Below are 12,569 nucleotides of genomic sequence, written 5' to 3'. Positions count from 1 at the left end.
AACAGGTGGGAAATATTGGTTAATTTCTATTTATTTCTTCGTACAGGTAGACCTCGACTGACGACCCTGATTTCGCCCCAATTTTCTGTGGGTTAAGTGAGATAGTTGTTTAGTGAGTTTCGCCTCATTTTACAACCTTTCTCGCCACAGTTGTTAAGCGAGTCACTGCAGTTGTTCATTTAGAACCACGATCCTTAAGTGTATCTCGCTGAAACCCCATGGACTTTGCTTGCCAGAAGGTTGCAAAAGGGGATCACAGGACCCCAGGACGCTGCAACCGTCATAACTATGAGTCACCATGAGTTTCCAAGTGCCCAACTGTCTGAATTTTCAGGATGTGACCATGGGACGGTTCAACGGTTGTAAGTGTGAAAAACGGTCCTCCTTCAGTGCTGTTGTAACTTTAATGTAAACAAACGTAATGGATGATGCAACGCAAATAGCTGAGGGGGGGATGGTATGCAGTTGTTCTGGCAATTTTGGGTTGAAATTGTCACTTTCCCACTCCCGCACTAGTCCTCGATTTACAACAGTTCATTTAGTGACTGTTTGAAGTTACAACAGCCGTGAAAAAGTGACTTATGACCCTTTTTCACACTTATAACTGTTGCATGATCAAAATTCGGATGCTTGGTGTTCATATTTATGACCTTCGCTGTGTCCCTGGGTCACACAATCCCCTTTTACGACCATCTGACAAGCAGAAGGCAACGGGGATGCCAGATTCACTTAACAAACTTGTAACCAACTTAACTGCAGGGATTCGCTTCACAGATATGACTAGAAAGGTCATAAAATGGGTCAAAACTCACCGAGATACTGTCTCGCTTAGCAATGGAAACTTTGGGCACAATTGTGGTCGTATGTTGAGGACTACCTGTACTACCTGTTCACCCAATACACAGATCCGTGGTTGTGATGTAGTCCAGTGTTGACGAACGTTTTCGGCACCATGTGCCAAAACGAGAGTGCGTGCCACAAACTGTAAGAGCAGCCGCCTGATGCGCATGTGCATGCCGGGCGACTGCTCTTATGGTTTCCGGTGCACGCATGCACACCAGCCACCTAGTCTTCCAGTTTCACGTGCACATGCGCACGCGAAGACCAGCTGATGGGTGCACATGCGTTTGCCGGAAACAGGAAGAGCAGCTGCTCGGCGCTCGCATGCGCACTGGGCAGCTGCTCTTATAGTTTCTGGTGCTCCCGCGTGTGGGAAGACCAGCTAGCCAGTGCGCTGGAATCCAGAAGAGCAATGGGCAATGGCTCGCGCGTGCCATAGGTTTGCCATCATGGATATAGTCGATTAAAGGGAGATGAACCAGATCCTTCATCTTTGACGGTAGGAGGGGCATGATGTGAGGATGTCCTTCAGGAGGAAAAGAGGGAGATTTGACAAACTGCGAGGGAAGAAGAGGAGATCTTCTTCCCTCTTCTGGGACCTTTTTGATTCCTCTCCTTTCTCCCTGCCAGCCTCCCTGCTGAAGCTCTGGTATCGCGAACTTGAGGAGCCTCTGATCCCGCATGAGTTTTACGAGGAGTGCATCACCCACTACGAGAATCCGGAAGCTGCCATCGCTGTCGTCCACTCCCTGCCCAGGATCAACAAAATGGTGCTTTGCTACCTCATCCGTTTCCTCCAGGTAAGGTAGCTCCGGAGTCCAACTGACGGATGGTGGTGTCTATGGAAACATCTCGTTCATTCAGGTCACAGTTGTCTCAAAGGTGCTTTTTTCAAGAGGCAACTGGACTTTCTTTGTTGTTGTTTTTTGAAGACGTTTCTCTATCAAGGTTCCAAATAGCATCCAAAATTCAATCAGAGTCCGAGGCAAAGGATTCCTCAAAGTTCCAATTGATTAAGAGAGCCACGTTGGCACATCTGGGGAAACCCGAATCTGAAAACTTCCTGGTTTTCCCCACCCAGTTGAAAGTTCAAGATCTTGCCCCCCACATCCACCAGTCCATCCCATGGTCCAATCTCCCATTGCCATGCTGGCAGTTCCACCCATCTAGTTCCGGTCAGGTGCAGAGATGCAGAGACAAAGGATGACCTTGGCTTTCTAGGAGGAATTTTGTTATGGCTACATATCATCTAACTCCGTACAATCCCCCCTCCCATTTTCCCTCCATAGAAAATGCATAGCAGAATAACAGAAAGTGTGGCAGGCCAAAGATGCACAAGAAAAGATGGCTGCAGGCCTGACATTCTGTTCTCATCCCAAAGAAGCTTCTTTGGCAGTTCCAAGAAGGTTCCATATCCATTTGCGCTATTTGGGTGACCCCGAGGGCACAGGTAAACCTGTCACGGTTCCAAGTAATACCCCCTCCCCCCCAACAGAATCAATAGATTTATTAGAGATGTCATATTGACACATCTGGGGGAAACCCGAATCTGAAAGCCCCTCCCCACCCAAGGCAAAGTCAAAGTTCCTTCCTCTCAATCCACATGTCCATCGCGTGATCCAATCCGGTCACTGCGCCAACGTCGGTTACCTTCCAGTCACGCCTCACCAAGTGCTGGTGAGATGACCTTGATTCCCAGGGGAAAGAATGTTGTTATGATAACACACCCCACGCTATCTCCCCCTCCCGCCTCCCGTTCTCACAGCTTGCCCTGAAGACTCCCATTAAAGATGGCTCCAGGCCTGACAAAACCTGCAAGTGGCCTCCATGTTTCTCAGAGAGAGTGCTAAAAGATGAGATGACTGCATGGAATATAAATCCTTCCTTTCGCCACCCATTCAATCAGAACTGAAGAAGCTTCTTGGATGAGAAGTGAAACCTCTTCAAGGAAAAACAAAGGAAGTCCAGTTGACTCTTGAAAAAAAGCACCCCGCAACATGGACGTTGGTGCTTATCCTACTGACCGTACTTGGGCTGAGAATGCAAACCTAGAACCTACCGTGTTTCCCCGAAAATAAGAGAGGGTCTTATTTTCTTTTGACCCACGAAATATGGCCTTGGCCTTATTATAGGGGAAGGGCTTATTATTTTCTGGGGCAGGCGAGAAGCGAGGTGCGCCTTTTACCTTTCCAGCTCCATTGCTTTCCTCGCCATTGTGTCCAAGGAAGCCACTGGTAAAAAAGAAACCCTTCTGGCGAGTTCAATCAAACTTCCTGAAGTTGCGAGAAGGTTTTTTTTTTTTTTTACCAGGGGCTTGCCTGGACACAATGGCGAGGACCGCGACAGACCTGGGAAGGTAAGAGGCACGTCTCGCGGCCCAACACCACCCACCTCGCCCCAATGGTAAAGGCAGCCTGCCTGGTTCCCTTCCCCGCTGTCCCTTTAGCGAGGGGTAGCAGGTGGGGGGAGAAGTGAGGTGCGCCTCATACCTGTCCAGCCCCGTTGAGTTCCTTGCCCTTTCATCCAGGGAAGCCCCTTGTAAAAAAAACCTCATGAGTTCAACTTGCAAGTCCCCTCGGGGAGAGGGGGCGGTTTATAAATCTAATAAATGAAATGAAATGAAATGCAAGATTTTTTTTACAGGCTTCCCTGGACGAAAGGGCAAGGAATGCAGCGCAGCTGTCAGTCTCTGGTAGCACTAGGACGCGCGCCTCGCATTCCCCCCCCAATCTCACCCCCTCCTCTACATGGGTAAAAGTTTCTAGAAATGAGTATTTATGAGACTCCAAACAAATAAGAGAATGGGGGGAGGGAAACGAAAGCAGAGGAAAGAGAGATAAATTGTGGGCCGGCTGCCAGCAGAGCGTACAACCATAGAGCATACGCCTAGAGCGGCCACTGCCGGAAGACTCGGCAGCCTACTTCCACAGAAAAAGCCATGCTGGGATGGTAGCAGGGGTGGGCAGCAGCAGCGGAGGTACCCTGGCTCTGCAGGGAGAGTTGGGCCAGGGCATCGTGAGGCTGGGAGGCGCGCAATCGGGGAGCGGAACAGCCACCCAGCAAACCCCCTCTCTAGTTAGGCATAACGTTGCTCACTGACCTAGCGGTATCCTGAAGGCGCCATGCAACACGAGCGCCTTTCCCCCCCCCCACGGTTCCCGTGGCTTGGTGCCTTCAGGATACCGCTAGGTTGGTGATCGGCATTTGGCCTGGCCGGAGGGGGGGGGGTTGTCTAGGGGGCTTATTTTCAGGGGGGGGGCTTATATTTTTGCCCACCTGAAAAATGTGGCATGGCCTTAGTTTCAGGACATGTCGTATTTTGGGGGAAACACGGTAAGCATGACCAAAAGCATGCCTTCTCCATCCCTAGGAGAAGGAGGAAGGTCCAACTTTCTCCACCGACGCAATTGTGTTAGGCTGGGGCATGTGAGGTCCTCCTAGAAGGATGAAGGATGCCTTGAGAAGTTGAAGTCCTAGAGTGGTCATAGAACATAGAATAATAGGGGTGGAAGAGACATTGGAGGTCCTCTAGTCCAACTCTCTGGCTGGAGACCCTACGTCATTCCGGACAAATGGCTGTCCAGTCTCTTCTTAAAAAACTGTGATCGGGCATCCACAACTTCTGAAAGCAAGGCATTCCACTGATTAATTGTTCTTACTGTTAGGATTTTTTTCCTTACTTCTATGTCTCCACATTCCCTGCTTCTCAGAATAGGAAGTCCCCGAATTAGTTTCTCTCTCCTACAATATGTGGGCATGTTCATCATCTACCTGGATTTTGGATGCATTTTGCAAATTAGCCCATTTGGGCTCCATGGGTTCAAAAAAGGTCTAGGACACTGATGGCGAGGGCACCGAGTGCAGAAAAGGGAGCACACGTGCGCTCATCAGTGCCGCTGCCCAGGTGGCATGTGCATGCCAGAAAATGAACTTCCAGGTTCCAGCCCGCGCATGTGCACTTGCCAGCTAGCCTTCTGGTTACTGGCGCACATGCGCATGTGACTATCAGCTCGCCTGCGTGCATGCTCACGCTGGAAAACAGAAGACCAGCTCTTCCAGTTTCCAATACTGCCTCACGGACGACGGCCAGCTGATCAGCGGGCGTGCATAAGTGCCAGAAACCAGAAGAGGAACAGGTGATGCCAGGTGTGCCAGGCGACATGGCATGCGTGCCATAGGTTCACCATCACGGGTCTAGGACGACGAGCCACGGCCTTGTCACTGAACAATTCAGTGTGGGACTATTTTCCTTTTTTATTATTCATCAAAGCATTAAAAAGCTGCTAGTCCTAGGAATGATTTTCTTTGATGCAAGAGGTAACATAATTTTGATGAAAACATGGTCAACCAAAAAAGAGGAACTAAGTTGGTCACAACCAGTTGTCCTGCAGCGGTGACTTGACCTTCACAAATTGTCCCATTCCGGTTCAGAAACATTTGCCCTACGATGCGTTGTTTCGTCCAATTTTCAAAGTTTACAGACACGAGAGTATCCAGGAATTACACAGCAGGTGTCGAAATGAAGTCAGAGACATTGATGCGAACGTGTAGTTTTATATAAATAAATACATTTTACAACTATATATGCGGCAAACCAGATAGTCAGGCAAACCGGGAGCATCATGAGGTAAATCACAGAGCACAGAGGGCAGATAGAAGAAAAAGGCGGGAAAAATTGGGAACGCCCCCTCCACACCCATAGCAACCAATCACAGCGCAGATTGCCTCACACAGGAGCCAGCACTCTCCAACCAATCAACTACAATTGTGTTTCCTGGCTCACTGCACAACCCCCACAGCTCCAGCTATTAAATTTAAATGTATTAACAGAGAGTTTTAATAGTATACTAGATAATCTCCCACACATTCACTCATTTTTTTAGAGACATTTCCTTACCAAATTCTTCGATGCCTGGATTGAGGAGTGGCAGAGCTTCTTAATGTCCTTCCTTCCCTCAAAAAGTTGGGATATTAATGTTCAAAGATGTATTTACCTTGAAAACAACTCACACTGAACTGCATAGCGCAGTCAAATATGAGCACAAGTGCTTTATGACATTTTATATTATATTAACTACTGTCTTTTTCGGAGTATAAAATGCACCAAGGTTTTGAAGAGGCAAATTTAAAAAAAAAAGTTTTTACAGAACTTCCCAAAATGGCCCATTTCCCCCCACCCCAAAAGGGCATGAATAGCCTTTAGGAGGCTTGTAGAGTGCTCCTGGGGGGGGGGGTGCCCCCCAAAAAACGAGCAAAAAAGACCATTTTGTTTGGTGAAAACAGGCCCTTTTTTGTCAAAAAAAGGGCATGCATAGCCTTTAGGAGGCTTATAGAGTGCTCCTGGGGGCTGGGGGGGGGGGCAAAATTGAGCAAAGTCGTCCCATTTTTTCGCTCATTTCTGCCCTCCCCAGCCCCCAGGAGCACTCTGGAAGCCTTCTAAAAGCTATGCACAGCCATTTTGATGAAGGGGGCGGGGTTTTGAGGGCCAAAAATGGTGTTTTATGAGGGGAAAAGGTGCGTCTTATACTCCAAAAAATATGTTATGTCATCAACTGTTCTGTGATCATGTTCATGACATAAAACATTTTATAAATTTTGTCAAATTTCAATTCCACAGGAATTATGGGGTCTGGATTTTGGATACTTTCTGTACGTGAGCCCATTTGAGGTACCTTGGTTCAAAAATATTACCCTACGGTCCACCGCTTTGTCCAATTAAAGGTTATGAGAATAAGACTTTTACTACAGATAGTCTTTAACTTACAACAGTTTGTTTAGTGACCGAGGTTACAATGGTGATGAAAAAAGTGATTTATATCCACTTTTCACACTTACCATCGTTGCACATGCCCCATGGTGACGTGATTTGCTTGACAGCTGGTTCATATTTATGACGGTCGAAGTGTTCTGGGGTTATGCAATCCCCTTTTGCGACCTTCTGACAAGCAAAGTAAACGGAGAAGCCAGATTCAATTAACAACCATGTTACTAATGTCTCGCTTAACAACAGAAATTTTGGGCTCCATTGTGGTCGTAGGTTGAGGACCACCTGTGGTATATAGATTTGTCTCAGCTCTGGGTTGTGACCCACAGAGTAACACCTCTTCCCTTCTCACAGGTGTTCGTGCAGCCGGGTAATGTGGCCATCACCAAGATGGACGTCAACAACCTTGCCATGGTGATGGCCCCTAACTGTCTACGCTGCCAGTCAGACGACCCACGGATTATTTTTGAAAACACCCGCAAGGAAATGTCCTTCATCCGGGTGCTCATCCAGCACCTGGACACAGGCTTCATGGAGGGAGTGCTATAGCCCTTGTGCCAACAGGACCGGACCGCAATTGAACCACCATCACCTGGATCTTCTCCCGAATCCCAAAGTCAGTCAGTGAGAACCATTTTTTTGATGCAGAAGGAGATGCCAACCTTGTGAAGCACCCGAAGAGAAAGCTGTGGGCCACTGACCTTGCCGTCTTGGCTATGCCAAGTTGGGCATCTGAAGTTGCTCAGGAACCCCCTGGGGCCTGTGCGATGGACACAATGAGGCTGCCTCTTAGTGGTCCCCTGGTGGACAACCTCCCAAGCAGGACTTCATCAGGAGCATCTACATAACGGGAGAATTGTGAACCCAAGGTAGAAAGGCCAAGAGGCCTGTCTACCCCTCCCCCCCAAAATCAAGTCTGTCCTGTGGAAATGGGGGGGGGGGGAGCAATACCTGGTTCGGGCAGATGAGGGAACGTTTGAATGGGTTGATGTGGGGGGCGAATGTTCAAGATGGTAAATGAATCCTTTTCAGACGAGTCAGAGGAGTGGGAGGGCACAAAAGGTGATAGGATGCGTTGCGGGGAAAGCGAAGTGGCCTCCCAGGAGGCCAGTTAGTCTGACTGCTTCTGTGGAAGGGGAGGGGGCGCCATCAGATTGCCCGTTGAGAACTCTGTGTGGGGGTGTGGCACCTCTGGAAGCCATGGATTAGCTGTTGGCGAGGCTCAAACACCTGCAGGCTTTTAAGATTTCGGGAAGATTACTTTTTTCTTTCCTTGTTGCAGCACAGTCACTGCCAAAGGGGGCCAAGCCATGCAGTCCCCCCCGTCTCCATATCGACATCTCAGCGCCCCACAAAAAGCCTGGTTATGCCACCCTTGAAAGGGGACAGGGATAACGAGAAGGAACTCCGTTCTTGTCACTCGTTTTTCTTGTCGGGCAGAGTTTTATACAACTGTGATACAGAACCGGAGCACTTTCTTGACCTCTCCTTAAGTGAAGGGGTGTCTGCGTGCGTCCGCGGAAAGGTTACCAGGCCCTCCTCGACCCTCGTAGCTCTCCAGTTGAGTGGTGGCAACGACAAGAAGTGGGGCTGCCCCCATTCTGGAGTTGTCCATTCTCACCCAACCTCATCTCAACGTCCCTTCCTTCCTGCACTCAGTGCTTTGGTGTCAGAGAAGGTGGGTCCTGCTTGGGTTCCAGGAAGACCCCCACCCACAACCTATTCCTTACGGCACCTTAAGTGATAGACTTTGGCTGGATCTGTGGCATCCTCTACCAGGTTTCCAGATTTATTTATTTTTCTCTCTCCCCGAAGGAAGGAGCTAAGTTCTCTTCCGTAGGCCAGAAATGGGAGAAAGCCAGCGGTAGTAGTGAAAATAAACATTCCCATAAAGTGTCCTCTGTCCTGAGTGCTTGTACCCAGGGGCATCCTTACGGGGCAAAAGGCAGAGGTAGGGGTTATGGGGTGGAAACCAACAGCTATGAAATGCTTTATCCAGGCAATGTTTGAGCATGTTTAACGTGTTCTACAAACACAATGGAGATGGTTACAGCTCCTCTCCCCAACCTGCTTTGAACGGAGTGACCCTCCGTTTCAAGTTTATTTCTCAACTTCCACTGTTGAAATCTGATTCCCCCTCCCCCCAAAGAAGCAAAGGCCAAATTCTCAGTTTCCCGAGATAAAAAGAAAATCAGAAAGAGCAACAATTTGATCTTTGCTTCTCCATCCATCCCATCACAATGTAGGGAAGATGTCTCTGGATCTGTAGGGAACATCGCTTCTATCTCCTCCTGGGTCCAGGAACGGAGAATCTTACCTTGGGTTGGTGCACATATGTGCGGAGAACAAGACAGAGATAGGGCTCATGGAAGAGAAACTGGGTGGTCCTTGGATAGGACAACTGGTAGAGAACATCTTGGACTCTAACCGTGATTCTGGCCTACAGGGGTAGAGAATTCTGACACAGCAGGGCTTCTGTCCCACCAGCTGTCCCTTGCCCTCCTGCCTTCCTGCTTCCTACAGCGCACCAGACCCACATCAGCCCAAAGGCCCTCTCTCTCCACTTGACCAAAGGCCAGGATGGTAGCCTTGAAGGTCTGTAGAGTTGGATGAGCTGTTGTAGTGAGGGGCCTCCTACTATGGCAAGTCCACTTCTTGGATATTGCTGGCCATGGTGGGGCTACCTCAACTCTTGCCATGCTACACGTGACTCATGCGCTGTGGTTTCTAGCATCTTTCAGTGCTTTTAGAGAAGGACGCAAGAATGCTCCTAGGGGGTTGTTGGCTGCTCCTGGCCAACTGGAGGAGAGGGTCCCATTCACCCCTTGGGTGCTAAGCAGTTCTTGGAGGAGCTTGTGGTTTCCAGAGAAAGTGCCTTTTATTCCAACAGACCAGAAGCCCTCCCACCTGCAACTTCCTTCTTTAAAAGGAACGTCCCATCCAACTCTCCAAATCTCTTACCTTCAGATTACTCCAGGTGCAGAGCGTTGACTCCTAAATCACGTCCTGGTGCAGGATAAAGCATGGAGGAGCTACCTAGCTGGGCAACTCAAGACCACCTCGTTCATCTGTTGGGGTTAGTTCTCAGCTCCCTTAATCACCCAGCAAACGCGGGAGGTGGAGAAACACCCATCTAGCAGAAGTCTACTCATGGAAGTGTCGAGTTCCCACTTGGGAGCCAGTCCAGAACAAGGTCGAGCTGATTGGCCGGAAAGAAAGATTTGGCGCGGGCAGCCTTTGCGATCACTGTTGGGGGTCTCCTCCACCCCAATAAACGGGAGTCCAGACGGATCTCCAAATGGGAAAACCAGGGGCCGCCAGTCTTCCAGCCCGGATCGTAAGACTTAGTCCAACCAACTCCTTCCATTCCGGAAGCCTTTTCCTGGCCTAGCCGCTCGGGTTCACCACCGATCTTGTCGGCTGGGGGAATCCCTGCTTTGTTTGCACTTGGGGATCGTTGAGAAACAGCAATAGCGCAGAGAGAGAGAGAGAGAAAAGGACCAAAAAAGACTCTGAGCCCAGTCTGCAAACCCCTTGGCCCCTCTTGTTCCGACGGTCATCTATTTCTCACGACCGGCTTAGAAAGTCTCTGGCCAAGATGCCTTTTATTTTTGTGTAAATAGGAAGGAAACCTGCCTCTTTTTACAGCTGTTTGGGAATCTGAATGGGATATTTTTTGGGGTGGTTCAATCGGTCAAGAAAGAACAATGGTGGACAAACTGCCCTTCGCGTCAGGGCCTGGCTATGAATTTTGGGGAAATTGCAGGGTAGACACAGATGTGATGCAGTCGAATGGAGAATAGCCTCGTCTTTAACAGCAGGCACACAATTTCTGTCCTTCTTGAGAGAATTTATTATATAGAGCAGTGTTTCTCAACCTTGGCTGCTTTTAAGATGGGTGGACTTCAACTCCCAGAATTCCTCAGCCCGGGGAATTCTGGGAGTTTGAAGTCCATCCATCTTAAAGCAGCCAAGGCTGGGAAATACTGATAATAGAGATTTTTTCCCCCCAGTCTCGTATCCATCTCCAGCAGCATTAGGATTGCAATTCCCAGCATCGTGGCTGTGGAAGATGGGAATTGCAGTCCCAACCCAGCTGACTCGGGGGTGGAGGGAAGATAGGGGTTCAGTCACAGGAACGCAGTTACAAAGCTATCGCGGAAAACCGATCCGTCGGCTAACCACAGAACGGAGTTCCGAGTTGTAAATATCATTCATGCCAACTTATTTTTTTTCTTCGTGCGTGAGAAGAATGCTCTTTTTTTGTTATTTATTCAGTTGTTGCTTTCCAGCGTTTTGCCTCCCCTTCCCCACCCCCCCTTCAGAAATATATTTATTCCTGCTCTTGGGAATGAAGCTTTCCGATGACAATTAAAGGGTTACATGCAGAATCTTGTCTCCGAAGAGGTCTGGCTTTCTTTCCGAGAAATAATGCATTGGAGGGCTATCACGGTTGGTGAGATTTTGATGTTTAGATGGATGAATGGTAGACAAATGAAGAACACAAACACAGACACACACCATTTCCAGCTCATTAACAAAATAAGAGTTGGAAGGGACCTTGGAGGTCTTCTAGTCCAACCCCCTGTTCAAGCCGTGGACCTGACGCCAGCATGGTTGGCTGTGGAATTCTGGGAGTTGATGCCTACAAGTCTTAAAGTTCTTAAGCTTGGCCAGCCATGTCCTATACCAGTAATGGCAAATCTTTTCCGCACTGAATACCCAAACCGGAACGTGTGTGCATGTGCGAGCATGTGTGCATGCTGGAGTACCAGAAACCCGAAGCCCCAGCTGCCCGATATGAATATGCCGGTTTTTCGGGCTATTTTTGTCCCTGAAAACGGCCTGAAAAATGGCCTGCATTTTGCCCATTTTGGGGGCCATTATGAGGCTGTTTTTCAGGTCATTTCCAATCTGTTTTTTGGGGGCATTTTCAAGCTGTTTTTCAGGCCATTTTGGGGGCCATTTTTGGCTATTTTTCTGGCCATTTTCCAGCGCTCCAGTACCCACAAACACCAGCTGGCAGGCACGTCAGAAACAAGTAGAACAGCTGGTGTGCGTGTGCCCAGAGAGGGCTCTGGTTCGCCATCACGGCCCTATGTTATTTCAGACAAGGGGCTGTCCCGTCTCTTCTTAAAACCTCCAGTGATGGAGCACCCACAACGTCTGGTGGCAAGCTGTTCCATTGGCTAGTTCTCACTGTCAGGAAATTTCTCCTTAGTTCAAGTTGGACCTCTCTGTGCTTAATTTCCAACAAGTACTTCTTGTCTTGACTTGTGGTGCTTTGGAGAACAGGTTGACCCCCTCTTCTTTGTAGCAGCCCCTCAAATATTGGAACACTGTTGTCATGTCCCCCCTAGTCTAGACATACCCAGTATGTAAGCTCTAATATTTAAGGTCAAAGCCGTGTAGGACTTTTCTTTTAATGACTCTGCAATCTCTTGCTTCGAGGTGGAGTCAGAGCAACTGATTGGAGCTGAGCATTTACTGGCCAGGTGCCCTTCCTGATGCCTATGCAGAGTTTGCAGCAGATAATTTCTCATTGCGCCCAGAGAGAGAGAAATATCTGCTGCTACCTAGGATCGCACTTGCAGCCTCCCGATTGTGAGGCAAAAGCTCCACCTCTAAGCCACCCCGAGCTTAAATAAATATTTGGAGTTGTGCCTGGAAACCTCGTGTAAGGCAACGCCCACAACATAGGTGCACGGTGACCATAACAGTTGTGGCATGTTGTGCACTTGTTCTGACCTAGGCTTCCTGAGAAAGCATAAATCCAAAAACCCTATTTTATTCAGACAGCTGTGAATTATGGTCATTCACAGTTTACCATGTTCCACAAACAGTCTGTGAAGATTCCGACAGATGTCTGCTCAGGTTGCCACAGTCTTTCAGGGTAATTGTCAGGCCTGGAAGCTATCTTTTACCTGCCAGTAATGTTGATAAGCACCCAAATTTTTCTCCCTTG

The 12,569-nt window shown here is 48.8% G+C and overlaps 1 protein-coding gene across 6 annotated transcripts in view; it reads left to right on the top strand.

Annotated features, from left to right (window-relative positions):
• ARHGAP39 (Rho GTPase activating protein 39) overlaps positions 1–10,995 on the top strand; it is a 160,419-nt gene extending 149,424 nt beyond the window's left edge. For 4 of the 6 annotated variants that reach the window (XM_081951952.1, XM_081951953.1, XM_081951950.1 and 1 more), the window contains 2 exons: positions 1,471–1,640; positions 6,959–10,995. In XM_081951952.1, coding sequence (XP_081808078.1) covers positions 1,471–1,640; positions 6,959–7,153 — 365 coding nt within the window. In that variant the 3' untranslated portion in view covers positions 7,154–10,995. Of the gene's footprint in view, positions 1–1,470; positions 1,641–6,958 lie in introns of those variants that run through there. The other 2 variants (XR_014175290.1, XR_014175291.1) reach the window with 1 other exon arrangement.
• The last annotated feature ends 1,574 nt before the right edge of the window (positions 10,996–12,569 follow it).

This window comes from Natrix helvetica (genome assembly GCF_964273705.1).
Source record: "Natrix helvetica genome assembly, chromosome: 4".
Taxonomy (NCBI): domain Eukaryota; kingdom Metazoa; phylum Chordata; class Lepidosauria; order Squamata; family Natricidae; genus Natrix; species Natrix helvetica.
Note: the sequence above shows the minus strand (reverse complement) of the source record. Positions and strands in the feature narration are given on the sequence as shown.